Below are 26,945 nucleotides of genomic sequence, written 5' to 3' on the forward strand. Positions count from 1 at the left end.
TAAACACCCCCAGGTACAGTGACTCCACCACTTCCCTGGGCAGTCCATTCCAATGCCTGATCACCCTCTCTGTGAGGAAGTGTTTCCTCATATCCAACCTAAACCTCACCTGGTGCAGCTTCAGGCCATGCCCTCTCGTCCTGTCACTAGGGAGAAGAGCCTGACCCCCACCTGACTACTGTCTCCCTTCAGGTCCCTGTAGAGAGTGATAAGGTCCCCCTCAAATCTCCTCCAGGCTAAACAGCTCCAGCTCCCTTAGCCTCTGTTTGCAAGACTTTCCCCTTGGTCCCTTTACAGCCTCGTTGCTCTCCTCTGGACCCACTCCAACACCTCAGTGTTCTTCTTGAAGAGAGGGGACCAGAACTGGACACAGTACTTGAGGTGGGATCCCATCAGTGCTGAGTACAAGGGGAGAATTACATCCCTAGTCCTCCTGGCCACACTGTTCCTGATAGAGGCCAGGATGCCATTGGCCTTCTTGGCCACCTGGGCACACTGCTGGCTCATGTTCAGCTTCCTGTCACTCCAGACTCCCAGGTCCCTTTCTGCCTGGCTGCTCTCAGCCACTCTGTGCCCAGCCCAGAACTCCCCATGGGGTTGTTGTGGCCAAATTGCAGGACCCAGCACTTTGCTGTGTTGAACCTCATCCCATTGGAATCAGCCCAACTCTCCAGGCTGTCCGGGTCCCTCTGCAGTGTCCTCCTACACTCTGGGAGATAGACACTCCCCCTGCTTTGGTGTCATCTGTGAACTTACTTAGGGTAGACTCAACCCCTTCATCCAGGTCCTCAAGAAAGATGCTGAATAGGACTGATCCCGGTACTGATTCCTGAGGAACACTACTGGTCACTGAACACCAACTGGATGCAGCACCGTTCACCACCACTCTCTGGACCACCCAACCAATTTTTAACCCAGTCCAAGCAGAAAAGATCTTTGTCTTCTTAGTAGTAACCAATTGGTGATGAGAGCAGCCCAGCAAAGGTTTGCGTGCACATTGAGGCAGGTTGCAAGCACTCATTAAAAGCTGCGGTTTCTGGCAGAGCCAGGGCAACTTTCCCCCAGACAACCTTAGCTCAGTGCCCTGGTCTGAGGGGTCCGAGTCAGTGCAGTTCCTGTAGAGGCAGCATGGCCACAGTAGGGTGGGGTCTTCAGTCTCATTTAAGAGCACTGCAGAGAGCAGAAGAGGAGTGGTTTTGTGCCATGTGTAACTCTGCTAAAGCTTGGAGTCCCTCCAGCCTATTGAGAGTCTCAGCATTTTAATGTGGTCTTCCTGCTAGAAGAGGATGTGCTGCAGCTGCCTTCCCTGGACCTCAAGGAGGATTGCTCTTCTCAGATGGATTGCTTTCAGGACTGCTTTCAACACTAGGGTCTGCTGATTTTCCACTAAACAGGGTCACAGTGGGCATAACATTTTGCAATTACCTGGCAGATTCTGTGGGAATTTTCTGTAAATTTGATATGTGATCACAGCTCCCTTCAGGGGAGAATATTTGAGCAGAATCCAGTGAGCCATATCAGGGATGCCTGTTCCTGGAGCCAGTTGTGCTGATGGGGGAGCAGCTGTATCAAAACTTATCCTCCCTTGCTCCTCTCACCTCCTCACAGGAGTAAAAAATAGACTGTAGTTTTGGCCATGTTTTCTTGGTTTATGTTTGAAGTTTTAAAACATTTATTTTAAAACAGATGTAACTCACCAGACGGCACAGGGTGTTGCCGTTCTGTGGTAGTACTCACCTTCAGCCACTGGATGTAGCTATCCTCCCTCTTTCTGGCTGGGGACCGCTGTGCCCCGACTTAATAAAAACCCGAGGCTTAATAAAAACTCTGGCGCACAGGAGTGCAACTGCCACAGGGCCTTGAAATTCCTGAGAAGTGATGGAGTGATACCAGTGATAGATTTAATTGACGATGCTTACGCTATAAATTTTTGATTTTTGGATATGAACCTTGTTAAAGTTTATTTTTATCCCTCCTCCAAGCAAAGTATCCTGGCATTTATTTTAGGGGTGCAAATGAAAGGCACCACAATGGAACAGGTAGGAAATGCTGCCTGCTCTTGCTGTGGACAGGAAGAGCCATGAGGATGAAGAGTGCTAGGCAAAGTAGGTGAAGCAGTAGGTGTACAAGGGTTACCCATCGAGATGGAGGGGCTGCAGCTTTGGCTGCAGGAGCTGCTTGCACCATTACAGCATGAGGAAGCCCAGGAAAGCCTGGGGACCCCTAGCAAAGAACAGCTTTTGATTGCATCCCCAGCTCCTTTACAGGCTTGCTGGGAGGACTGGTCAGAGAGCCGAAGTCCCCTTGGACTTTCAGCTCTCTGGCCTAAAAGATCCTGTGCCCCTGGGAGGCCCCCACCAATGGGGGGAAATGCTGCTTGGGAAGCGGACTCTGGCTCTGGCTGGAGATTCCACCCTGCTGTGGGTGGACAGGCCACCCCTTCCTGGATAACATTGTGAGGTCAAGGCTCTCAGAAACAGCATCCCCCGAGCAGGACCTCCCTTTTGCCCACACAACTTGACTGCCTTTTATCTTCCTGGCACTTTCAACCACGTACGCCTAGTAAAGGACAGGGTGGGCAGGAACTGCTTGGTCTTCAGGCTGCAGCACATCTCACCCCCAAGTTCACATGAAATGGACCTTCCTCTGCGAGCTCCACACAGTCCCCAAGAGAGGCTACAGAAGAGGGCAGAGAGAGTTGGCTGTTCTGAGGGTCTGCAGGAAGTCTGTAGGAGTATCTCACCAAGCAGGGGTGCTCTAGAGACAAATGGTGATAGTGTCCTGTAGAAAACTTTTGAACTCACCTGCTCCAGGAGCCTCAAGTCTGGCTGCTGTGCAAGAGGATGAACCCTTCTTGCAACAGAAGTGTTGCCTTGGATCCAGCTGCTCTCAGGAAGATAAGAATGCATCTCTGCCTGTGTCAGAGGGCTCCTCTAGAATCCACATCTGTGATGGAAGAATTTGAATGGTTGCTATATTTCCTCTGGGTTTACACAAGCAGAAGGCCTCCAGTAAGACTAGACAACAGCCAGGACCATTCACCTTTGCAGGAGGCTTTTTGCAGTATCAATTTTCCAGTGACCCCTACAGACCTATTGTTGAGCCCTCTGCTGGGATTACTGGTGTGACAGGACACTTGTTAAGGCATCCACACCATTCCTTTGACAGTGGGAGGACATGGGTCCACTACTCTGCATAGCAGGCCCAAACTTTAACAAAGTTCCTCCGTCCTATTAAGATTTCAGCTTCTCTCACTTTCCATAGGTTTTCCAGAGAAAGGCACATCTAAACATGAGCCATGAGTTAAGCATCACTGCGTGTACAGCAGCAAGCTGACTTCAGCTATGGTGGTAATTACAGACTAACACAGCAATTTGAGCTTCTTTTGCTCTAAACACAAACGTGAAATTGGTGAGCCAGCAGAAAGGGCTGACTGTGCAAGGTAGGTATTTGTGTGAGCTGCCCAGCCTCACTGTTAGCAGTGCCATAACAGCTCCATGGTGTGCTGCCAGGGCATGACAAACCATAGGCAACCTGCTGCTCCACTACACATCAGGAATTCAGAATTAGCCTCACACACCTATATGTCTGATGCATTAGTAGACAGAAGAATCTGCTCTGTCAGTTATCTTTCACATGCTTGGCATTATGGTTTAACACTAGGATGGTGATTAAACAAATGACATGCTCTCCATTAGCCCTTCCTACCTCCCCTGTAGGAAAAGGAAAGAGAGCAAAGGAGAAAGATTGGTTGGAAACTGAAATACTCAGCTGTAGTGAAACAGTAGTGATGAAAAGGAACATTATGAAATAATATACAAATATATAAAAAAGTGATATCACATTCCTCCCTTTCTCCCTCCAGTAATACTTGTGTCACCACAAAGGCTGCAGGACAGGCCTTGGGAAAGTCCCCAGCTGGGCTCCTGGGGAAAATGGCAGTCAGAAGCTGGATGCAGAAACACACAGATTCAGGGATGCATGGAGCAGGATCAAAGGCAGTTGAAGAGACAGAGTCCTCCCAGGATGGCAGCCATAGACAAAGAGATCTTGATCCCCATAGTCTCTCAAATTATACCAAGTATGATGTGTATGGGATGGAATAGTTTGCTTGGTCAATTTTGATCATCTGTGTGATCCACTTCTCCCTAAAGGGGGGTCACAGATGTGACTTCTTTACTGCCTTTTTCTTTCTGGGGCATAAGGTGATTTTCAGAACCAAATAGTAGCCTTGGTTCTGCATACCATTCTCAAGCCATACCTTTAAACATCAAGCATTATCAGTCCTTAGAAGCAGACACTGACTGAGTAGCTATATAGAAGAGACTTAGTTGAAAGTAAAACTACAGGAAAGAAATTTGGCTTAAGCAAGGATAATTGGTTAAAGATTTGGAGTGTCTTAGCGGGTACAAGACAGTTTCTCTGACCTGGGCAATGGCAGATTTTGGAAACATTTTTCAACAGTATTTACTTGCTTCTGTAACATATCCTTCAAAATAGAGGTAGCTGTAGCTGAACTCACTGATAACTTCACACTGTCATTTTAAAGATCTAGGGTACAGCTTCACATCATCATTTTCAGCACAGCTTAATGCACATGGCAATATGGAGGCTTCTGTTTGTTAGCATGTGTTTGTGCTATGTAGCAGATCTGATGCACCCTTGCATCTATAAAATACTCCATAAAGTTTCATACAGTAAGAAAAAAGATTAATGTTTCCTTAAACCACCCTTTATTACAAAAATCAAACATAAGCATTTGTAAATATATAAAATTATAAAGTACTCAGTGCTTCTTGCTTTTCAGTACAGTAGGACTCAGGATTGGCACATAAATTTGATGTTAATCTGTTTAGTGTATTAGGTCCAGGACTGGAGAACTGACCAGCTAGTTTTGCAAAGGACAGACGATTTCATTCCTCTCACAGGCCCAAATCGATTTTGTTTCACCTCAGTTTCAGACTTTCTTCCTGCTCCTTCTAAAAAATTTCACTGAAAGTGAGGCTTGAGCTACAGGAAGTAGCAGGTTCCCTGAAAGGATGCAGGTAGGTGTTTTACAAAGGCAGAGATTTCCAGTTGCTAATGGAGAAAAGAATTCAGGCACTGAGAGAGCTTCTCTGTAGTGTTCCTCAGTGCATCCTTTGCTTTGGACTGAACAAAGCCAGTCACAGGTCCAGTATGCCTCAAGTTCACTGAACTAGCGTGTACTCAGATCCCCTTGTAAAATGCATGGTATGAAGAACCACCATGTCCCATTCATCTCAATTTTTTACCCCTGAAATGTTATAGGGTAAAAAGTTCTCAGGTTGTACACCAAGACCTGGACACCAAGGCAGGACACTGGACTGCTGTGGAAGTACTGTAAAATGAAAAACCCAGTTGCAGCCACTGCAGTCGAGGGTAACTGAAATTCAAATGGGATCTTTTGTGTAACTTCCCCTCTCTTCTAACACTGAAGAACAGCTGTCAGTTGCAGAGAGAATTGGAAGGTACTCGTTGATGTTTTTTCCTACTTGGTCTTCCTCCCAAAGGCCTTATCATCTGCAGAAACTTATGGTGGGTCCCTGCATTCTCTAAGTGGTCACCTTTGCCAGTTCTCCTGCCAGCTTCCACTACACCAGGCACTCCTGTGGCATTCCCCAAAGAATGAGTTGCCCTCTCAGTGTTCCCCTATAGAAAAGCTTGACTTGGCTTGTGGAAGGTGCAGTACCCTATTCTTACACCAGCAGGTGTGTTGTCTTACGGAAAACTTAAACCACTGGAATTGCAAGGGAGATGGAAGAACAACAGAAGCCCAGATAAAACAAGCTCATTCTGAATGTCTCAGCATCTGACAGGGGATAAAAAGGTGAGGAAACTGCTGTATTTATTGTCTGCTTTTTTTTCATATGTGGCATTGCATGCAAGGCTTTTCTTTTCCTGTTTTTATGAGAGAACAAACTGGCTCATTTTAAGAGACTTTTATCGCAGATCACATTCTTACACTTCCCTACTGCAACTGAAGTATGGTCCAGTTCCTACCAACCTGCAGCCAAGAGGCACACTTAACTCTAATTTTTGAGTGAAAGAGTTGTTAAACAGAAGTTTTCCACTAGGTTTGTGATAAGTGTCTTCTACCCTTCTGAAAGCTTCATCCCTGGTCCAAGTACATGAAAATGAAAAAATGAATGAAATATGATGCTCCTTTCCTTTGCAACGTTTCTTTAGCTTGAATCAAGTCAGATAAAAATCCCCATTAACTGCATAGATGTCCAGTCTGACTTTGACGATTCCAGCAGCACAGCCTTTCTTATAGCCCAGACTCACAAATAAATACAAGATTGAGGAAAGCACAGCTAAGATGCACCATAACTCTACTCTAGCCCTTGCTCATTGTGCAACAGGACCCAGATATCCCAGTGTGCCAGCTGAGCATTTTCAGTTATGGTCCCTGCTCACAGGCCTAAGTCGTTCCCTTACTGGGCCCTTGGCATCCTATTTTTGGCCTGGTTAAGCTTCAGGAATATCTGCTGTTGATGCATCTTCTGCCTTGAGCAAATCACCACTGTTCTTCTCAGCATGGAGTCGCTTGTAGTCGGTGTGGAAGAAGATGACGTAGGAACAAGCCATAGCACTGCAGAGGCCAGCCAGCACCAATACTGGAGCTACAGGGAAGATACAATTTAGGCAGTGAATTCAGAACTTCCTATGGGTGCAGAAATCAAGAGGCGACCTCCCCAGGAACTGCACAGCCTGGGTGATCTCCCAAGGGCTATCCCTGAGAACACTGTGCAGCTTGCAGTGGGGCGATGCCAAAGCTTGTGTCATATAATCATGTCTCATGACATAGGAAGGGGGTTTTGCTGAGAAGTGGAAGGCTCTTTTCTTGCATAACACCACAGGTTGGAGGTTTTACAGAGTGTGTTTGTAGGAGTGTGCTTCTGCATGTATGTATGCATTGGTGTTTTGGGGTCATGCTGCATAAAATTACAAGAAAAACTGAACCAAAACACTTGAGCTTCATAAGAGAACAGGTCCACATTGGTAGCACTTCTAGTTACACCATCCCAGAGCACAGTGTAGAAAATGCTCACCAAAGATAAACCTTTAATTTAAAAATTGTGTTGAAAGACCCTTTTTTGAAGAAAAAGGAAAAAGAAAAAAAAGTAAAAGTAAAAGGCTATACGACAAAGTCTGGAAGAAGTTACATTCTCCTTCCAATAGTGTCTCAAATGAACACCTTCATGCTTTTCTCCTACAGATGTCCCTACATATATCAGACCACGAAATGAGTAGGAATGGATATCTAATCACAAAATCCAGCTCTGATGTGATGAGCTAGGCTTGCAGGCTCCCTGACTGTAAGATCTGGAGGAGTGTTGGGGTTACATGGGGTGCAGCTGAGTGTACAACATCATTTCCCATGGACATACTTACTTGTCCACTCCAAGGCTCCATCCTGGTCGAGGGCACAGGTGGAGGATGGATCCTCAGAGACACGCACGGTGAGGGCTTGTAGCAGAATCATTAAAATCACACCTTCGATCTGACTGTGGGGAGAAGACAACTTGCAGTCATGGCACCAGCCCACTTCATCAGTGCTGGAGACAAGCCCAGCTTCCCCAGTGGGAAGAAAGTGAGGCCCCTATCTGAAGAAGGGTCATTCTAGCACAGAAAGCTGCTGCTAGCTTCCCCTGGCCCAAGCACTTGATTCAGTGGCCCTGGCTCACAGGGTGTCCGGGCCAGCCTTCCAGCACACCTCCAGACACAGGATCAGTGTGGTAGGACCACTACATCCTCCCTCTGGAAGCAGCTGTTGAACTACAGCTGATAAGGAGCTGAGTCTTAGTCACTGGGCAGAGAGTTGGAAATGCTCCTCGCTGCAGGGCTGAGGATGCAAAAAAGGCAGACTGTGACTGTAGCCTCCTTCTCATTCATAGCTGGCTGACAGCAGCAATAAAGCCCACAACCAGTAGGAGACAGCAGCCCTCAAATGCCCTTCTTTGGTGTTTCTTGCTGACATACACACATGACCAGGAGGTCACATATTTCATTCCTTAGGGCTCCAACAAGTCACTCCTGCTGTAGTCCCATGCCAACCCTAGGCAACTAAACTGATCACAGGAAGGACTGTCACTGCCCCATCTCTTGTGCCCAGCTGCCCTGTGAATGATGAGCCCCATCTCTCTGAGCAGAGCACAGCCCCTGAACTGCTGTGGGAATGGGAGCCCCTCTCAGGCATAAAGCCCCCACCTGCTTCAAAAGTAGGTGATCCTGGGCATGGTTAAATCCCACTTGGTGCCAGACAAGGAAGACCATCTTCCTCCTTGCTTTTCTTATACTGACTCAAAATAATATTCCTTGCTTTAAAACCTTAAGCTCTTCAGTTCTCTGGCTCAGCCTGCCAGCTCCTGCCTTATGGTCATAGGCACCAACACCAGAGAGAAGTGCATCAAGATAGCTAGCACTGATGCCCATGCTCCTTTTTATCTGCACCTACACCCCACTCTGTGTGTTTGAACCCAGGCTCAGTTGTCAATTGAATTACCTCCAGCTTACCTTGCAACAAAAATCAGGCCTGTAGATGTGCCCTCTCCCACAGGGTAGGAACACTCCACAGCCAGCTCCATGGCAATGGGGTAGATGGCAAAGCCGAAGAAACCAAAAAGTGAGCTAGAGATGGCCAGTGTGACAGCCTGATGTCTGAATCGAGAAGCCTGTAGGCAGAAAAGCAACACCAAAGTCTCAAACTGTCACAAAGACTCAAAGTGTCAGCCCTACTGCACACAAAGTCTGAACCTATAACCTGCAGGAAATCCCAAGGGCTCACTCTTCCCACCAGTACCTTCCTACTTGTTTATTTCTTTTACCTCCAGCGTTCTCGAGTCAACAAATAGCTACACAATGATTTATCTGTTGAATAAAAGATCAGGGGGAGAGAGGATCAACAGAATTATATGAAAAGCATTGGTGTGCTTGTATTACTATGACTTGACTTCCTGATCAGTAACTTGCCAGCATTGAGTTCAAAGTATCTCCAGCACAAAGTAAAAGACACACCTTCCTCCCAATGCAAGCTAAAGTTTCAGAAGAGGTGTTTTCATTGGGTTATATATGGGAGAATTTGCCAGGTTGTTGCATCTCCTTGATGAGGAAGACTAATCCTTACCATGCCAGACTCATTTTTGTAATGCTGGTGTTTTACCATTAAAAAAACAACCAACCAACTGAAAAAAAAAATCAAACTCAATCCACCTAAAACATTCACACACTCTTAGTGAAGTGCCTAGGAGACTGTTGTCCCTAACTCTGGAGGAAAGAGCATGGCTTCGTTCAGCCACTGCTAATAATGTCAAGGGCATAAATCATGCAGTCACAGTGTTAGCACCTCTTTCCTTAACCATGTAACAAATCCCTGCAGAGTAACATGAGACATCTGTCCTGGCATGGCTGCAGCAGGCTTAGCCTAGTTAATTGGTAACGTCACGGAAAACTGTGTGCCTACAATCCAAGTTCAAAGCATCAAGGCAACAAGCAGATTTGAACGTGTGTTTTTTGTTTTACTACTTTGAATGTGTAGTTCATCTTTGTGGGATGAAGGGAAATTGAGGGAAGGGAAGGAGGGGAATGTTTGTTTATTGTTCCTGGTGCAGCCTTTTACCTACTCTGTGCCTTACCTGACCCCATAGATGCTGACTTGTATTCAGACCATTAACCCAACAAATACCAGAGTACTGGAGGGGAAAATGCAAGGTCTGCTGTAGGCATATTTTCCTGTACTGAGAACATTGTCTCTTCAAAGCTGTATTTAAAGTCTGGATTTTTCAACACACAAGAGAAATGTATGGCACAAACCCGATGGGAAAGCAGTGGCCTGCAGCAGTCTGGGTCCTCTGCAGTGGTAGCACCCCTGCCTCCTGCTCAGGATCCTGAGGCAGGGATGGCTCCCTTTGGCAATCACTGTGCTTGAGTGCAGTACTTGCACTTCAGCCACATGGGTGGAAAATCTGCATTCCTCTCCTGGATTGATTTAAGTTTCTCCCTTTTCTGGATCTCCCTTGTCATGTCCTCCTCAAGAAACTATTGCAGAACCAGACATATAACCAGTACCCTCCTGATAATCTTACACTCCTGGCAGCCACCACTGTTAAAGGCAGGTATTGGGGAAACTATGGTGTTGTTCATTTTTGTAAGATGGATATTTAGTAAGCCCATTAATTTTTGGAAAGAATACTCTCAGGGCTAGTAATAAAACATAGGGACCCAGTGTAAAGGAAATAAATTGCTAATTTATTTATATCCTGAAGCAGTCTGTCTCAGGCACCAAAGTGACAGTGAAGAGTTGTTCTTTAAAACATTCCTTGCCCTGGGTGATAAACCCAAAGCATAACACGTGGCTCAATAAATACTATGACAACAAATGACCTTGCTTTGAGTTTATGATTTATTGGATGGCCACAGAACTAAGCCCACAGGTATGGTGCAATGCAAAGGAGAACTCACCACGGCAAACACGATACTGGCAAGGGCACTCAGACAGAAACAAATCTTCGTGGACTCTATGAACTTCCTTGTCCGGTCGACATACATACCTAGTAGGAAAGCACCCACCAAGCCACACACTGTGAACAGTGCACCATTCAGACCAGCAAATTCCTGGAGAACAGAGAAAAAGTAACTGTGCAACTAGAGAAGTTAGGAAAGAGGTTTTAATGTTCCTGACCCATCTGTCTACTACTAATGGGCCACCCACTGGGGAAAGCTTCCCTGCCTGTTGCAATAGCTGAGGCCTCCACAGGGTTCCAAGGATAGAACACCAGAGCCCAAGAGCTGGTACAACCATGTGGGGTCTCAGTGGATGAGCACATGTGTTACCACAGGCAAGGGAGGCTTCATACAGAGCAGCAGCAGTTCCCTGACATCAAACGCTCCAGCCCAGGCCCAAGACTCTTCTTGGCTCCTTTGGTGCAGTAATGTGGCTTGTCCACACTGGTGGTAACACATCCAACTATCTTGGGACCTGCTTCTGTTTCTACTTGTGCTCCTGGCCCTTTTCTTACCCAGCATCAGGGACATGCTCTAGAGGAATGCCTTGCACAAGCCTGGCAGACCCAAAGCACATTAGATGAGACACTACCTGACTGTAGCAAGGGTGTAATTAGAGGCAGTGAGTGGTAGTTAGGAATGGGTACATGCTCTGCTGCTCAGAGTGACTATCTTTGCTTATTCCACTCCTTCAGGTGTGTAAGAATTCAAATGTAGACACAAACTCTGAAAGTAGGGAAACTAACAGATTTGCGTAAATGTTTCTGGGGGCCTCAGGGGGCAGACTGGAGGGAAAGGGTGTCTGGAATAACTTCTGTGGGCTAAGGGCCAGGGAAAGCCAGTCTCACACACACAAATGCATCATGTTGCACAGAAAGAAAGGCTGCAGATTTCTGACTGCTTTCCAGTTAAAATCCAATGGAGTGTGCAAATGTGACCTGGCTATAGAGCACTGAGCCAGATATCAAATCTGGGAGTTATGAGAAAGTGGACAGAGATCAGATGTGTAGATGTGCATATGTAACAGCCTGAGAAATGTTTCAAGAGGACCTTCATGGGGATAAAAGCAGCAGGACTGAAGTGCTGCCTGAGGGGAAACACAGGAACTGGGGCAATCCCTTGCTATTGAAGGGAAAGAGAAGAAACAACCAGCTGTGCACACACTGTGCACAAATTTAGAAGTGGCATCTCGTCAGTGTCATTGGAAGACTGGGGAAAGGTTGTCACAGTACCTATGACTTCATCTGCTGCCCTGACTTTGTGTAAGACTGTTTAAAGAGGAAAAGGTTCTTGCATCAACCTGCCTTCAGCTTCACTTTAGGGCCTAACTGGGCCCCATCTTACTCTGAGGAAGGAGTCAGAAATCTTCACAGATATTGGTGCCTTGGAGAGGCTTAGAAAAAAACATAATACTCTATATTTTCCTAAAAAGTGCTTGAGGAGTAAGATTTTTCCTTTTGTAAATGGGATCCTGCCTGGGCATGGGCAGTAATGAAAATACAGATCATCCCACTATACTGAGAAATCGTGTTCTGGATTAATGTAGTGCTTATTCTGTATTAGATAATGTAAGCAAATAAGACATGAGACAGTGCAGTATATTCAGCTGTCTTCATTTTCTCTGAGTTCCATATCAGGGAAAATAATTTTGATTGTACCATAGAGGATGTGGACAATGGGGAGGAAAGGAGGCATACTCACATTTGAATACCCCTTTTCACAAAGGATCTGTTCTAGCAGAGCTGAAAAGCAGGTGAACATCCCAATTCCTCCTCCAAAGCACACTGCCAGTATGATATATGATTTGTTTCTCAGTAGCTAGAGAAAGAAGTTAACACATTATTTAAACAAGTGCAGAGGAAAGAAGGGCTAGGTAACATTAAACTTGATGGTCAGTGGCTCTGACCCCTCCATTAGAAATGTTGACAGGACAACTCTGTAATCACTAGAGGAGTTTAGCTCTCCTGTCAGTTCAGCCAAAGGACAAGTTAAAATGGGAACCTAGCGAAGAAGAATCTCTTCAGGGCCCAAATTCTTCCTTCACTTCGCCATGTTCTGTCCTACCCGTTAGCACATCTGTCCAAAAGGCTCAGTTTGTGTGGTCCTTTTGGGTATGCCCAGGTGTGCCTGTGCTAGGTGAGCTAGGTGAACAGCAGCCAGCCCACTGTTGAATGATCAGATTTTTTCTCTTGCAGCTTTTCTGTGAGCAGCGTCCCTGTGAGGCCCTGATGAAGGAGGGGATCCTGGTCTCCAGGTGGCTATCCATAGTGGGCTTGGTGGAGTGGAGTTCAGAGTCTGCTTTGTCAGCAGATTCTTCAGCATATCCCTGCCAGGCAGGGCTCTATCCCTCACTCCAGCACTGGTCTCTCTGTGCTAAAGCACTTACCATTTTGAGCCCCGTAAAAAATGGCTGAGAAGTGGAGTTAGTGGCACTGGCAGAAGGAGGCGTTGGAGGAGCCTTCTCACGAATCCCCACAGTTGCTAGTACACAGGCTGTTACTGCTGGGATGGCATAAACACCCAGCTACACAATACAAAATAAAGACATGTTACCAGTCTTTCCAGCTCCACTGCCTCCAAGTAAATAAATCAGCTGGACCCAGATCAGCCCAGCAGAGTGATTAAAGCAGTTTTTATTTACCATCAATGGGATATGCTTTCCTTCAGGTACTAGCGCAGGTGACAGCATGTTTGCTATAAAAATACCCAATGGATTGGCTGGAAGGAAATAAAACAAAGAGACACATTTTTAATGCAAGCAGTCATAACCATGTTGTCACTCCTACTGCTAGTCAGCACCAGAGATGTAGTGTGCAGCAAAGCAAGACAAACATAAGGAGAAAACAGGGTGGAAACATTTGGAGAATGCTGGCTGAAATAATCTGTTTCCTCACACTCATGAAGCCCATTCTATAAATCAGTTTCCTGACAAATCCTAACTCCTGTAGACTTATTTTCACCTATGAATGACAGTTTTCTCATTCTCAAAAGGCTGCCTGAGCAAACACTAAACTGAAGGGACAAGATCAATATAGATGAATCCATGTCATCTGTCCTGAGGTTATATAGCAGTAGTAACAAGAAGAGGTGCTTTCCCTTCTTTGCTCCTCCCACACCATTAAGAATGTATACATAAAGGTAAGATCCCCCTGAGCTTTCTTACGGGTGAACAGTCCCAGCTCTCTCAGCCTTGGCTGGCATGACAGATGCTATGTAACCTTAATTGCCTCAGAGGCTGTTAATTGCACTTACACTCATATGTTCATATCCTTCATGTACTGAGGAAACTAGAACTGGACACAGCTCTTCAGATGTGGACAGGAGACCTCCCTCAAGCTGCTGGCAATGCTTTTCCCATGGTCACCAGGATGTGACTGGTCTTCTTTGCCAAAAGGGCACTAAAAGCAGGAAAGCCCTATGACAGCTCTCTAAGGTGACACTGGGTCTTTCTTGACACCTATCAAGCAAATACAACTCTTCAGTGAAGCCCACACTGGCATATGAGTTGAACTCTGCTACCAGCTACAAAAATTACATGGCTGAAGAGAATCTTGGAAACTTGTACTGAAGTAGGGGGTTGCATTGTTATGGCACTGGAGCTGAGCAGTGTGTGAAGCAGCACTCCTGGGACGCAGCTTGGGAGCATCCAAAATTGCAGGATACAAAATTTTAACTTTAAGATGATGTTCTGCACACAAACAAACAAGTGAAGTTGATTTTCTACTAGTGTGCAGAGATGGGGTTAGGAAAGATGAAGTCAACTTGGCATTCAATCTGGTGAGAAGTTCAACAAGAGAAAAAGTGAAGTCCTGCACCTTGTGAAGAACAACCCCACCAGTATCACTGGCAGACAAGTGGTGAGTAGCTCTGCAGAGAAGAACCTGGGATGATATTAGGGGTCCTGGTGAACACCAAATTCACCTTGAGCCAGCAACACAACCTTATGATAAAGAAGCCCCTCAGCATCCAGGGCTAAATTAGGCAAAGTGTTTTCAGCTGGAGGTGATCCTTCCCCTCAGTTCAGCACTAGTGAGGCCACATCTGGAGTACTGTGTCTAGTTCTGGGCTCCCCAGTATCAGGGAGACATGCACTTACTGGTCCCTCAAATACAGCTCTGTCCAAAAGTCTCATAGACATGTGTAACAAACCAGTGCTTCCGAGGCCCTGCAGGACAGGAAGGCATTTCCATGATGTGGAGCAAGAAGTGGGCATTAGCCACATCCAGTGGCTGAACAGTGAAAGAACGTTCAGGTAAGCTGCAACATCTCCATCAAAACCTAACAGACCCTGGGCAACCAGCTTAAGCCAACAATGCTTGAGCAGGGGGTTGGATGAGATGATCCAAAGAGGTGCCTTTCAGCCTTCTATGTTCTATGATTTTGCTGAAGCATCATTTATAGTGCTATAGCACACAACCACCAAAGCATTTCCGCTCTGTACTAGCCTACAATCCTGATGAAATATTACCTACTTCTAAGCACATGAACACAATTAATAAATAGCTTCCAAACATGTGTATTAAACCTTCTCCACTGGGGTAAAATGTATCTGGAAATTGTAGGGGACTGACTGAAATCTACTGTCAGGTGTTTCCATGAACTATCAGCATGCTGAAGCAGTTCTAGAAGACATAGGTGAGGAGTGGAAATGTAAGAGTTGTGCTAAACTTAAAAATACTAAGTGAAACTAATTGAGTAATTACAAAGTTTCATCTGCCTTCTCTTTCTGGGAAGAGAAATTATATAAATCTAGACTAAGAATGGAAAGGAGATCACTGGTGTTAATGAACTGTCCAGAGGACCTCATAGATTAGCTTGCAGTTCTCAGCAGTCAAGCTGTGTCTTTTGTGGACAGTGATGCTGATTAACTGAAGCTCTGCAAGGTACAGAAACTGGCATGCTGACAGACTGCAGGAAATGAAGAATCCCAGGGATGAAGCAGAGGCCACTTCAGTAGACTCAAGTCTTCTGTCTCCTGTCACAGGATAATTTCTCATGGTATTCACAGAGGATCAGTTCTTGGCCCTACACCGCTTCTCTGCAAGTAAGTCTCTACAAATGATGGGGAAGACCAAGATACAGTGAATACACAAGGATACAGCTGAGTCACAGTGATTTCAGCTGCTCATCAGGGTTCATAGAATCATAGAATTGGCTGGGTTGGAAGGGACCTCAGAGATCATCAAGTCCAACCCTTGATCCACTATCACTGCAGTTACCAGACCATGGCACTGAGTGCCACATCCAGTCTCTTTTTAAATATCTCCAGGGACGGAGAATCCACCACTTCCCTGGGCAGCCCATTCCAATGTCTGATCACCCTCTCAGTAAAGAAATTCTTTCTAATATCCAAACCTAAACCTCCCCCGGCACAACTTGAGACCGTGCCCTCTTGTCTTGCTGAGAGTTGCCTGGGAAAAGAGACCAACCCCCACCTGGCTACCCCCTTCTTTCAGGGAGTTGTAGAGAGTGATGAGGTCTCCTCTGAACCTCCTCTTCTCCAGGCTGAACAGCCCCAGCTCCCTCAGCCTCTCCTCATAGGATCTGTGCTCGAGTCCCTTCACCAGCTTAGTTGCCCTCCTTTGGACCTGCTCCAGGACCTCGATATCCTTCCTGAACTGAGGGGCCCAGAACTGGACACAGGACTCGAGGTGTGGCCTCACCAGCACTGAGTACAGGGGCAGAGTCACTTCCTTGGACCTGCTGGCCACACTTTTCCTGATACAGGCCAGTTTGTCTGTATACAAGCACAAAGAGGCCTACTCAGAGGCACTAACAGGGGCTGTGAGGATAGTGACAGGAGGCTGTAGGGCCAGTTTCTGAGTGCAGAACTGATAGGGACAGTACAGCAATGCTGAGTGACACTCTGGCACTAACAGAGCAAACAGGTATTAATAAACTGGAGCAAGGTAAGAGGAAAAGCTCATGGGATCAACAGGCAGAAATGGAGATGTGGGAAGAAGCAAATGGAAAACGTGCCTGAAAAGTGACTGTGCTGGAGCCATTCAGTCTTTCCTAGACAAGGAATTGGTGACTCCGTCCATAACTACCTGTCAAACAGGTGCAACAAGACTGAATAGCTGGGGGATAATAAGCATAGAAACGAGAAGTATGATGTAGACATTTGCCAGTTGGATAATTAACCACTGTAGTAAATTACTATAGCAGTGGCTGATGCTCCTTCTAGGCAGTATTTAAACCTCCTTGAAATGAAACTTATTTGGTACAGCACACAGTAGTGGGTGTAACCAAACATTATTAATGGAAGCCCTCCACACATCAATATGCAGATGCTGCAGCAGATAATAATCAGTCAGCCCTCACACTGATTTCTCAACATGCCACAGACTGAACAGCTTCATGTCTTAGGTTTCCAGTGTTTCTCACTCTTCAGTTTTACTCATTCCCATAGTTAGATCCATTTGGGCCTACAAGGTCTGAGGACACTATGTGAAAGAAATGCTCTTTGGCTGCTGTGGCTGGTCTTTTGCTTAAAAAGAAAGAGCTGTCTGTGGGCTGGGATCCTTGAGGGCAGAGAAGAACCTGATGGCCCCTGGTACTACTTGTATGGCACCACACTACAACAGATCTCCTTCTCCAGCAGGGAAAGTGAGGATCTAGCTCAGCCCTGGGAAAGAACGTGAGCCATCAGGTCTACCCTATTCTAGGGAAGGCAATGAAAAAAGAATATGTTTGTTCTGACATCACAAATCCATTCTCACTAAATAACAGGGCCTAAGGTTTGCAGAAGCACTGGGAAAGCTGTGCAAGGTGGTCCTATACTGCCCTTTTCCCACATCTGCCCCTTTGGCACTCCAAGGCAGTAGGGAAGGAAGGCAGATGGAAGCTGTTTTGAGGGGAGGGCAGGTGGGGCTCCCAGACAAATGTGCACTGTAAGATTTCAAACCTGCAGCCAGGGCACCAGGTTCTGGGGCACATCTCAAGTCCTTGGAAAAAAGCGGAACAGATTTCTTTCAGCTGATGGAGAAAATGCCACATGGAGGGAGGAAATAGGTCTGTCAATTGCAGTATACCACGTCTAGCAGGGCTCAGAGGAGCCAAGAGACAAATGACTTTAGAACAAGTGTATCTGATGCCTCCACTCCAGTTTCCCAGCTGCCAGGCACTCCACAAGGCAGATGTGGTTTTTGCATGTGTAGTCCTGCTGCATTTAGCATCCATTACATGCTTGTGTGACCAGCTGAGTATATTTTTTCCATGTGTGCATACATACCAATTAGGAACACATGCTCAGCCTTCCCACTGGACAAGCAGGTGGACAAAATTGCTGCAGCACCCTCACATCTATCAGATTAGAGAATCTGACATATGCCCACTGGAATCACATGCAATTCGGACACCTTCCTAACAAGCTGCAGAATTAAGGCCACTACAGGCTTCAGATTTAGTAACGCTGAGGGCTGTCACCAACCTCTGTGCTACTAAGGCACAGATGATCAGCTCATTGAACTTTTTGCATCTGGGTGCAGCTAAGTCCCATTTCTTGCTCCCCAGAATGGAAATGCCTGTCTGTCTTGCAGGGCCTTAAAAGCACTGACTTATTGCACATAGTTATGAAATTTTTTGGCTGTACCTGAATTTGGAGGGGCAAATGGCTGTACTACAGAGGGATTCCTTTTTCTCTGAAAGGCAGATGAATGCTAGCAAGTTCTGGGAGGTGGCAGTACTACTTTGCAGCTATCACTTACACATTGATGCAATCATATTTGCTGTTGCTCTCTGGTGGTCTGGGAACCACAGTGCTGCCAGTTTTGTTGGCGAAAAGATGATAAGGGGCTGTGCCAGTGCACACAGGCACTGCCCAATAAACAGGTACCAGTAATTCTGGGAACCCAAGCTCAGGAACTTCAGGACACTGAACATCCGGATGATGCTACCCGTCCCATTCAGCCATGAACTCAGGATCACCTGCAGCAAGCAGAAACAACCAGGGATTATGTGCTGAAGCCTGAAGGGTGGAACTTGATGCAACAGAGTCTCAGATACATTAGAGACAATGGGTGCTGGTAACACATGGAAAGTTGCCAGCAGATCACCCCCCCTCCTTCAAGTCACTGCAAGATGTTCCTCATCCAACAGTATGCAAGTCACCTGTCACCTTAAGGAGAAAGACAGCTGTCCTGGCCCCACATGAGAGCTACAGCACAATATAGCTTATGAAGGCAGCAGATATTGTTGTGAAATTGAAGAGAAATTAAAAGCTCACTAATTACACTCTGTTAGCAAATCTGTGCCATCACCTGCACTTTGCTGCAACAATCCAAAGATCGTGGCAATGAGTCATCTAGCATATGGATTCTTCAGATGCTCTTCTAGACCACTAGCATGCCAGTGTTTCACTATCACGTTCCACAACATTCTTGCTTCTGGGAAGAGTGTGTGGAGATCTCAAGCTGGCTTAGCACAGCCCCAGCTCTGAGTGATTAGGCACCCCTTGCTTGAAGCCTGCTCTGCTGCTCCTTAAGCTGGCTGTGCAGATAAAATATCTGTGCTAGTGCTTTTTCATAGCAAACCCTACCCAATTATAAGAAGTTCTTCACAGAGTTAGCTCATAGCATCCGTCCCTGTCAGTTGGCTAAGACAATAGAAACAGAAGGCAACTAGGGATATAATGTCATTCTGACTTTTCCCACTGCTCCCCACTCCAGAGGTGATGTGACAGCTATTACTGAACTAGGACAGGGCTTCCCACATGCTCATCCTCTGCAGCATTTGGCAAGACTCCCATTCACAGTATGGATGTTAGTGCTTTGTGCAGCTACTACTATCTCTAGGTGAAGCATCCTCAGGGAAACAGAACAGTTGAACTCACAGCACATCTGAGCCCCACGCTGTCAAGGACCCATGTTGCCACCAGACCAAATGGGATTGAGATGAGGAGGTACACTATTGAGAGCCAGTTGACCATCTCCAAGGAAATGTGGAAGTAGCCAGCTGTCTTATCAGCCACAGGAGCAAATGTCAGCCACAGCTGCAGAGTAGAGAGAAAAGAAGGGTAAGCAAAGCCACTTCAACCAGAAAAGAAATTCATTATCCCCTCACAGACTCCGAGTTGTAAAGGGGTTCATTATCTTAGTCTCCCCTTGAAATTAGGATATTAAGGCTGGTAATAAAAATTCAGTTTTTGCAATTACTCATCCTAGGACTGTTTTACCACTGTTATCATCATTTTCTTGGCCCAGGGTAGTCCACCCATTTCACCACCTAGTCCGGCCTCTAAGACCTGGCAGAAATGTAAGTCAGGCCTTTTGTTTGTCCCCAAGTTAAACGTGTTGGCCCCTGATGCAAACCACAAGCAATCCTTCCTTGTTGACAGAAACACAACAGCAGCCAACATCTTCTTTCTGCAGCTAAGCACCTCTTAAACTTAGTCTTGTATTGGCAACCCTTGGATATAGTTTTATAAGAACAGCTATGCTAAGTGTCAGCCAGGAGACACATTATTTTATGCTACACACACTAAAAGTTCTACACACACTAAAAGGTTAGCAAGTGGCCTAGAAATGTCCATTATTCAATATATTAAAACACACAACAGGAAAACACAAGAGGTACTTTAAAACGTACTTTAATAACTACTCATCTTTTCCTTCCAGTGCTATATTTTTCACTAAACCTTGTTTTATGCACTGGTTTCATAAGGTCTGCTTTTGGATTCTTCTGGGAATGACAAGGCTTACTTTGATCCCGAGATTATGCCCACAAGGGAAATAGTAGGGTATTAAATTAGGTACCCCAAATTTGTGCTTTTCAAAAACACTGGTCTAACCTGAGAACAGGTTTCAATGGCGTGGATGTAAGATACTCCACTGCTAGAAGATGATCTTGCCATTGCTGAATATTCAGGATGATAAAATTTACAGAAATGTGAATAAAAAATTTAGCTATTGTTTCCTACAAAAGAACTCCACCCACTGTCTCTTTACAGATCCCTTTCTCTGCCAACCCAAACTTCCTCTTCACAGCCTGCATCCTGCAGACAGCATCAGCTGTGGCCTTAATGGGTAACTGAAAAAAGCCTTCAGTACCTTCAGAGGAAGGTGTTCCTACACTCTGCTATTTGTTGTTATCAGTCAGAAGTATTTACTTCTTACATGCTAGAGACCATAAAAACTACCACATTAAATGGAAGCACAAGGGGAAATGGGCTTTTCTTCTCTCTCAGTGTCACTGTGTGAGAATAGACACATGCTAATAATTTTTTAGCAAAGCTTTTCTTCTAGCAGGTATGCAGTGAGTATACAGTAGTAACAGAGAAGTTTTGAATGTATTCTCAGAGTCGTAGCAAGGACTTCTAGCATAAGGCCTTTCCTCTTCTCTCAAAGAAGATGATAAGCCAAATCTCCAACATTCAACAGGAAGCTCACATGGCTCACATGCTGGGCTCAGACACACTTATGTGGGATCAGTCAAAGATGTGGTAGGGGATGGATTTGGTTTTACTCAGCTTCTACAGCCAGGCAGATGGAGATTCTGGGCACCAAGGGAAATTGCACTCATCTTAGAGAAAGAGAAGGCTGTTCCAGATCACTGTGACTCTTATAAAGAATTTAAAAAATCCTCAAAAAATAGATTATAGTGGAATTATGTTATTGGCTTTCTCAGGAAGAAATTTCACCCACCTTTGTTTTTCCAGAACTGATCTCCATCAGTCTGGGATGGGAATTTAAACCTTTAATGCTAATTTAACTGTGCTTATTGTTAATGCTAATTGTTGCAAACATCATTAAGGCATAAGCACTAGTTTTAGTATGGGACAGTAAACTGCTGCTAAACAAAACCCAGCTGTGTATTTCCACCGCTAGCAATTCCGTGTTCCTCATGGCCTTCCAGACGGGGTGTGTACCAGGAAACTGTGTATTTAAAGCAATGATACATTTTGCAAGCCAGCCTGAGGTACATCTACACCCCTCCTGTTTCTCCACACCAGACACTCACCCCTGTGTGACTACTGATGGCCAATGATGCCACAAGGCAGAGCAAAGCATTTTGCATTCAGTGGCTGTATACATCTAGGCAAGATGAGATTAAGCATGCTGGCACATTTCTATTAGATGAAGTAAAACCATTTCTTCCTGAAAACCAAGCATTTCTGGTGCCCTGTATTTCTATGCAAAGGAAAAGCTCCAGTTATACCACGTGTGTGAGAAAAGAGAAGGTGGGAAGTTGCAGCCTGATCAAGTCTGAGTTTGTTCTTTAAAACGGGAAACAGCTTTTACATGGGTCTGGAGAGAAAAAGTGTTTCTTCCTCCATTCGGACAGGAGTTGTTTACCATGTGTTTCTCTGTCAGACAAACTCATCCCTCTTCTACCTACATCTTCTAGAGGTTAATTTCCTCAACCCTATTGCCTTCACTGTTTTCACTTTCCCACACACACACCCTTAGACTCTTCAGGACCTATTTTACCAGTGGGACAGTTTCCCTCCACCCATTCCAAGGGACCCCACCACTCAACCTTCCTCCCTCTTGTGCAGGAGGCTACTGATGGGCCCCGAGCCACCAGTTCACTGTCATCAGTGGTAGAAAGATTATGGCTAAAGGCAGGTCTCCATGCAGACTCTACATTTTGCTGAGCATTAGGGGAGCTTCAGAAAGCAGCATAAATAAACACAGGCCCAGCATTTTTGGAGCTCAAAGAGCAGTAATGATACATTGATGCATCATGCCTGCAACCAGGCACAGCCCAGCCAGAAGGAGCATCAGAAATGTTTTTCATAAAAGATAAGCTGTTAACCAGTATGCACCCCACTCACCAACAAACGAAGATTCTAAAAGTGAAAAGCAAAATCATGTGCAGAATGGCAAGTAAATTCAGTCAGGCAAGGTGGGAATGAAGCCATTTTGCCATGCCAGTGGTGACATCAGCTAGCACATTGTCTGGCGTAATGTAAAGCTGTGCAGTGTAGCAATGCCCCTGTAATACCTTTTATGTACAGCCTAAAAAGAATGAGCCAAGGGTGATGACTTGGATGAAACAGGACCTTCTGCTTTGTCACTGACACAGCTCACCAGCCCCCAACCAAGAACTGCCTGCAGCATGCCCAGTCCCAGCATGCTGCCTCCGTTGCACCCGGACACTGCTCTGAAGGTGAAGTAAGGTGATTTCTGAGACACACAGACTCACTCCTCTTCCCCTGGGACTGGTCTGTGTTGTCCTTACACCAGACTCCCCATCTCCGAGCTCAAAAGGACCACAGAGTCTGGAAGCAAACAGCCCCTGACCTCAACTGAAGGCACTCATACTGACACAGCAGCATAAGAACTAGGAACCTGACTTTCATAAAGGCCAGATCCCTGCCAAGATGTCACTTTTAGCCTTTACAGAAGGACTAGCAGGACACATCAGCCAGGCAGCAGCAGCTGTGTGTGCATGTCTATCTACAGGGGCACTGCTGGAGCAAGCAGGTGTGGGCGAGGAGCATGTGCACCCTGTCCTGGAGCACGTCCTGGAGCACTTGTGCTGCTCTCCTTCCTTTCCCAAGTACATTAAGCAGTGGTGGAAGTCCTCCAGGCTGGTGAGTCAGGAACTACCAAGCCAAGCATGAGCCACCTCCAACCCTCTGGTGCCCTCCTCCCCTTCAGCTAGCTCACGCTGACAAGCACAGAACAGGGCAGGAAGCACTCTCAGTATCATTCTTCTGTGCATTTCTCTTTCCCCAGAGCTAAAGCAAGAAAAAAGTCTGTCCCATGAAACATTAAGTTCCCACTTGTTCAGTTTCACAGGAGGGTATAAACAGGGAAGGAGGTGTTTGCCTCAGCAGTTTGCTCCTAGGGGAGCTGTCAGCATTCCACAGATACTCTTAAAATACTAAATATTCAGATTAAAAAACACACTCAAAACCACAGCATCAGTGTGACAAAATAAATCTGGGCAGCAACCACAGGTGTATTTATGTCACCCCTCACCAGGAGTGCTGCAAGAGACAGCTGAAGAGCAATCATCTAGGCTTAGCTGTGGTCAGCCATTCTGCCCAGCACTTCAAGCAGAAAATTATTTATACTGATACCTACTTATCGCTTTCTTAAGATAATTCAAGGACTTCTAACACTAAATTACCAGCTAGAAACTTCCAGAATAGCTGTATTTAGGAAATGCAAACCAATCCCTAGAAGGATAGTGCTCACTTTGTGCAGCAGGGAAAGACAGAGGCTTTTTAACTCTCATCTGCAATAGAGATTCAAGTAAAGGGCTATTATTTATCATTGGTGTAAATACCTCCTTTATATAATATTTACCTCACTGTGCTCCAGTTAAAAAAAGTGATTTCGCATGATGACGCGGGGCATGAGGAAGTAGGGATGAGCGTCCCTTTCGTCGGCACATGGTCTGGCCTGGCTTTGCTCAAGCACCATGCTAAAACAGATGAAACTACAAAATACTGCATCCCCAGCCTGCCCTTGCTGCATGAACAGGTGCACTTTCCTGCAGCTAAGTTGCTCCTATCTCTCCTTCCTGACACTGACAGTCTTTCCCTCTCTGGATTGTCTTCTGTCTGCCGCTGTAAGTGACACTGAAGGACACTAACAGAAAGTTGCATGTGTGCATGGAAGTCAGGAATACAAGGCATCATCCTGGAAAGCTGGTCTGGCACATGATGTGATCTTGTCCCTTCCAAGTCAGACAATTCAAACGTCATTTGTTCTCACCATCTGCATTTTGCAGATCACATCACACAGGAATACACAGAAAAAAGTGCTGCATGCAACATCTGCAGAGGAATTGAGGACACATCTTAATTTGCAAAGCAAAAGTGCTGCATCCAACATCTGCAGAGGAATCGAGGACACATCTTAATTTGCAAAGCAATTTTCACACCACAGACCTGGTAAATTAATCTTCCCATCTGGAACTTTTAAACAGCAACCAACCACTTTGATTTCATGGCCTTTCAACCACTCCCTTCATCTCAATGTGATTCTTTCTTATCAGGAACATTTAAGAGAAACTTTAGCACCTGGAAAGGTTTGGCTGCAACTTTATATATCAGTATACTTTCCATCCCCGACCTTTGCCATAGCTTAGAAGCAGTATTTCTACCTGGGATATTTACTAAGCACCCAGTGGTGAAGTTCTGTCTTGACTTCATACTGTGGGAAAAGAATACTGTGGACAGTCAGGAAGGTGGCAAGGGTCCAAGGAGTACAATCTTGCAGGGCTACAAGGTTTTCAGCAACCTAAGTCAGGACACACTTAAACTTGAAGATGCATCAAAAGGACCTTTTAAAGTAACTCCCCAGTTTCAGCGTTAAGGTTTCAGCACAGTCAGTCTGACAAGACATCCTAGAGAGGTTCTTGTCCAGCTTCCTTCCACCCATGCTGTCACTGTTCATTTCTAGCAGGGTGGTGTTTCCTGCAACATAATATGCTTGTCAATTTAATTGCAAGCAAGCAGCAGGGCTTCACACTGGTTTTCTGCAAGACAGTTTTTTACAGTCTTAAAAGATACACTGATACTCACTTGAAAAGGTGCATTCGTTTTTTATTTTCCATTTACAGCCAATTTCTCACTATGTTTTCCATTTCTGTACTCCAGCACTCTTACATCACAGAATTCCTACTCTTCCTTCCTAGCATTTAAACGTTTGTAGCGTGTGGTCTTGGCTGCCATACAGCCAGCATTTGCAGCATGGTAGTCCTCAAGAACCTGAATAATTCTGTTCTCAGTATGTTATCACACCAGTGACATGGTGAGAAAAGATTTGGGCTTCCCTCTTGCACAGTAGGACTTGGTAAAAGGAAAACTTTATGTGTTTATCTTGACAGTTATTGATCTTAATTTTAATCCATGCAGCAGGTAGGGTGTGATCCCAGATCCCTTTTTTCCAAGATCTTTCAGCAAAAAAGTACCTACAAGCAATAGGTATACCAACCAGTACAAACCAGTATCTTTAATGCAGAATCACTCCTATCCTGTTCTGTACGTGCAACAGGTCCCAAGGAGGAAACGGACTTGCTCCTTTCTCTGGACAGACAGATCTTATGTCATGGGGCAGCAAACTTTGTCTCGTCTGCCCGAGGAGTTTCAGCACTGTTCTTTTGTTCCTAGACCCCCACAGATGCTGAATACCTTCTGTGCCTCCCCACGGCCTGCGAGGCATATTTGTCAGCAATTTCAGAACACACTCAGTCCCATCCATCCCAGCCCGGCTTGACGCTGCGGTACTTCCTGCTGCTCCCTCCCAGACGGCACACACCCGCCCGCCCCATCCCGCCCTTGCTCCGTCACCACTCCTCCCTGACTCGGATCCCACCGGTCACTAAGCGAGGAGTGCGGGCCTAACTTGAGACAAAAAGCGCAAAAGGAAAAGCCTTTGGTTCGGGCCCTAAGGCACGGCCAGGCTGAGGCTTCTCCGCTCTGTGCGAGTACAACCGAGTGCCGATGCTTCAGGGATGAGGGGGTGGATCTGAGAGAGGGCACTGGGGCAGAGCCCTCGAGATCGCCTGGCTGCTTCTAGGAAGAGCCGGGAGGTGGTTTTGGCTTAGGTGTCACCCCATCCTGCCTGGGCAGCAGCAGCCTGAATTGCTTTCCAGAGCTACAGCACTGGTGGGCCAGAGAGAGGGGCTGCTTTGCCCCGCCTGCTCTGCGCCTTCTCCCGCGCTCACGGCCGCCGGGGCGCCTCGGGGCTGACGGCAGCCGCCCCTTGGCCCCCGTACCCCGAGGCGCAGCTGCCCTCGCCCTTCGCTGGAGAGTCTCCGCCGCCCGGTGCCGCCGCGGCCCGCGTACCTCCGGCTGCGGGGGCTCCGCCAGCAGCACAGCGGGACCGGCTCCCCGCGCCGCACTCACCATGGCGTTGGAGCAGTTCAGCAGGCAGACGGCGGCCAGCAGCACCCACCGCCGCCGGTAGGTCTTGAACTGGGCCAGCTGGCCCAGGTCGCGCTCCCCCAGCAGGCTTGCCGCCTCGCCGCCCTCCATCGCGGCTCAGCTCGGCTCGGAACAGCACAAGCACAGCACAAGCACGGCACGGCACGGCACGGCGCTGCCCTGCCCGGCCCGGCCCCGCCCCGCCGCTCTCGCCGGCCTCCCCGGGGCGGCCCCTGCCGAGCCACCGCCTGACGCCCGGTACGGCCCGGCACGGCACGGCCGGCTGGCACGGCCCGGCACAGCACGGCACGGCACAGCCGCTAGTGCCAGTGCCCGGGGAACCGTGTTCGCCCTATCGTTCTTAGAAGAGGGGCAAACCCTGGTGTTTCGAAACGCGGTTGCTGAGGTCCTCGGTGAAGGGAACTCTTTATCCCATGTGTCGTTGAGACGACAGCATCACTAATGATAGCTGATGGGTCCGCGTTACCCCAAAAGCTATGCACGACACCTCCTCTATCAGAGGTCATTTACTGTGAGCAGTTCAATCCAAGTGTTTTAGACATGTTTGCAAGTGTGGTTAGGGGGAGTTGTCCTG

General features: G+C 46.6%; 2 protein-coding genes across 5 annotated transcripts in view; both read right to left on the bottom strand.

Annotated features, from left to right (window-relative positions):
- Positions 1 to 1,788, bottom strand: part of LOC139789753 (neuronal acetylcholine receptor subunit alpha-7-like) — a 67,691-nt gene extending 65,903 nt beyond the window's left edge. For both annotated transcript variants that reach the window (XM_071730793.1, XM_071730792.1), the window contains exon 1: positions 1,738 to 1,788. The gene's annotated coding sequence lies outside the window, so the exon portion shown is untranslated. The remainder of the gene's footprint in view (positions 1 to 1,737) is intronic.
- Positions 1,789 to 4,716: 2,928 nt separating this feature from the next.
- On the bottom strand, positions 4,717 to 26,546 carry SLC49A3 (solute carrier family 49 member 3). Of its 3 annotated transcripts, none has more exons than XM_071730351.1 (10): positions 26,333 to 26,546; positions 19,358 to 19,516; positions 18,234 to 18,453; positions 13,166 to 13,242; positions 12,911 to 13,048; positions 12,226 to 12,342; positions 10,483 to 10,635; positions 8,539 to 8,696; positions 7,417 to 7,529; positions 4,717 to 6,644 (listed from the first exon to the last, which is right to left on the bottom strand). In XM_071730351.1, the coding sequence occupies exons 1-10, from the start codon at positions 26,459 to 26,461 to the stop codon at positions 6,490 to 6,492; spliced, it is 1,419 nt and encodes a 472-aa protein (XP_071586452.1). In that variant the 5' UTR covers positions 26,462 to 26,546; the 3' UTR covers positions 4,717 to 6,489. The 3 variants fall into 3 exon arrangements, with proteins under 3 accessions (XP_071586452.1, XP_071586451.1, XP_071586453.1); XM_071730350.1 differs by having other exon boundaries at positions 6,342 to 6,644; positions 26,273 to 26,494; XM_071730352.1 differs by lacking the exons at positions 4,717 to 6,644; positions 7,417 to 7,529 and adding an exon at positions 7,742 to 7,867 and having other exon boundaries at positions 26,273 to 26,494.
- Between the last annotated feature and the right edge of the window lie 399 nt (positions 26,547 to 26,945).

The sequence above is a fragment of the Heliangelus exortis genome, chromosome Z (assembly GCF_036169615.1).
Source record: "Heliangelus exortis chromosome Z, bHelExo1.hap1, whole genome shotgun sequence".
NCBI classification, from domain to species: Eukaryota; Metazoa; Chordata; class Aves; order Apodiformes; family Trochilidae; genus Heliangelus; species Heliangelus exortis.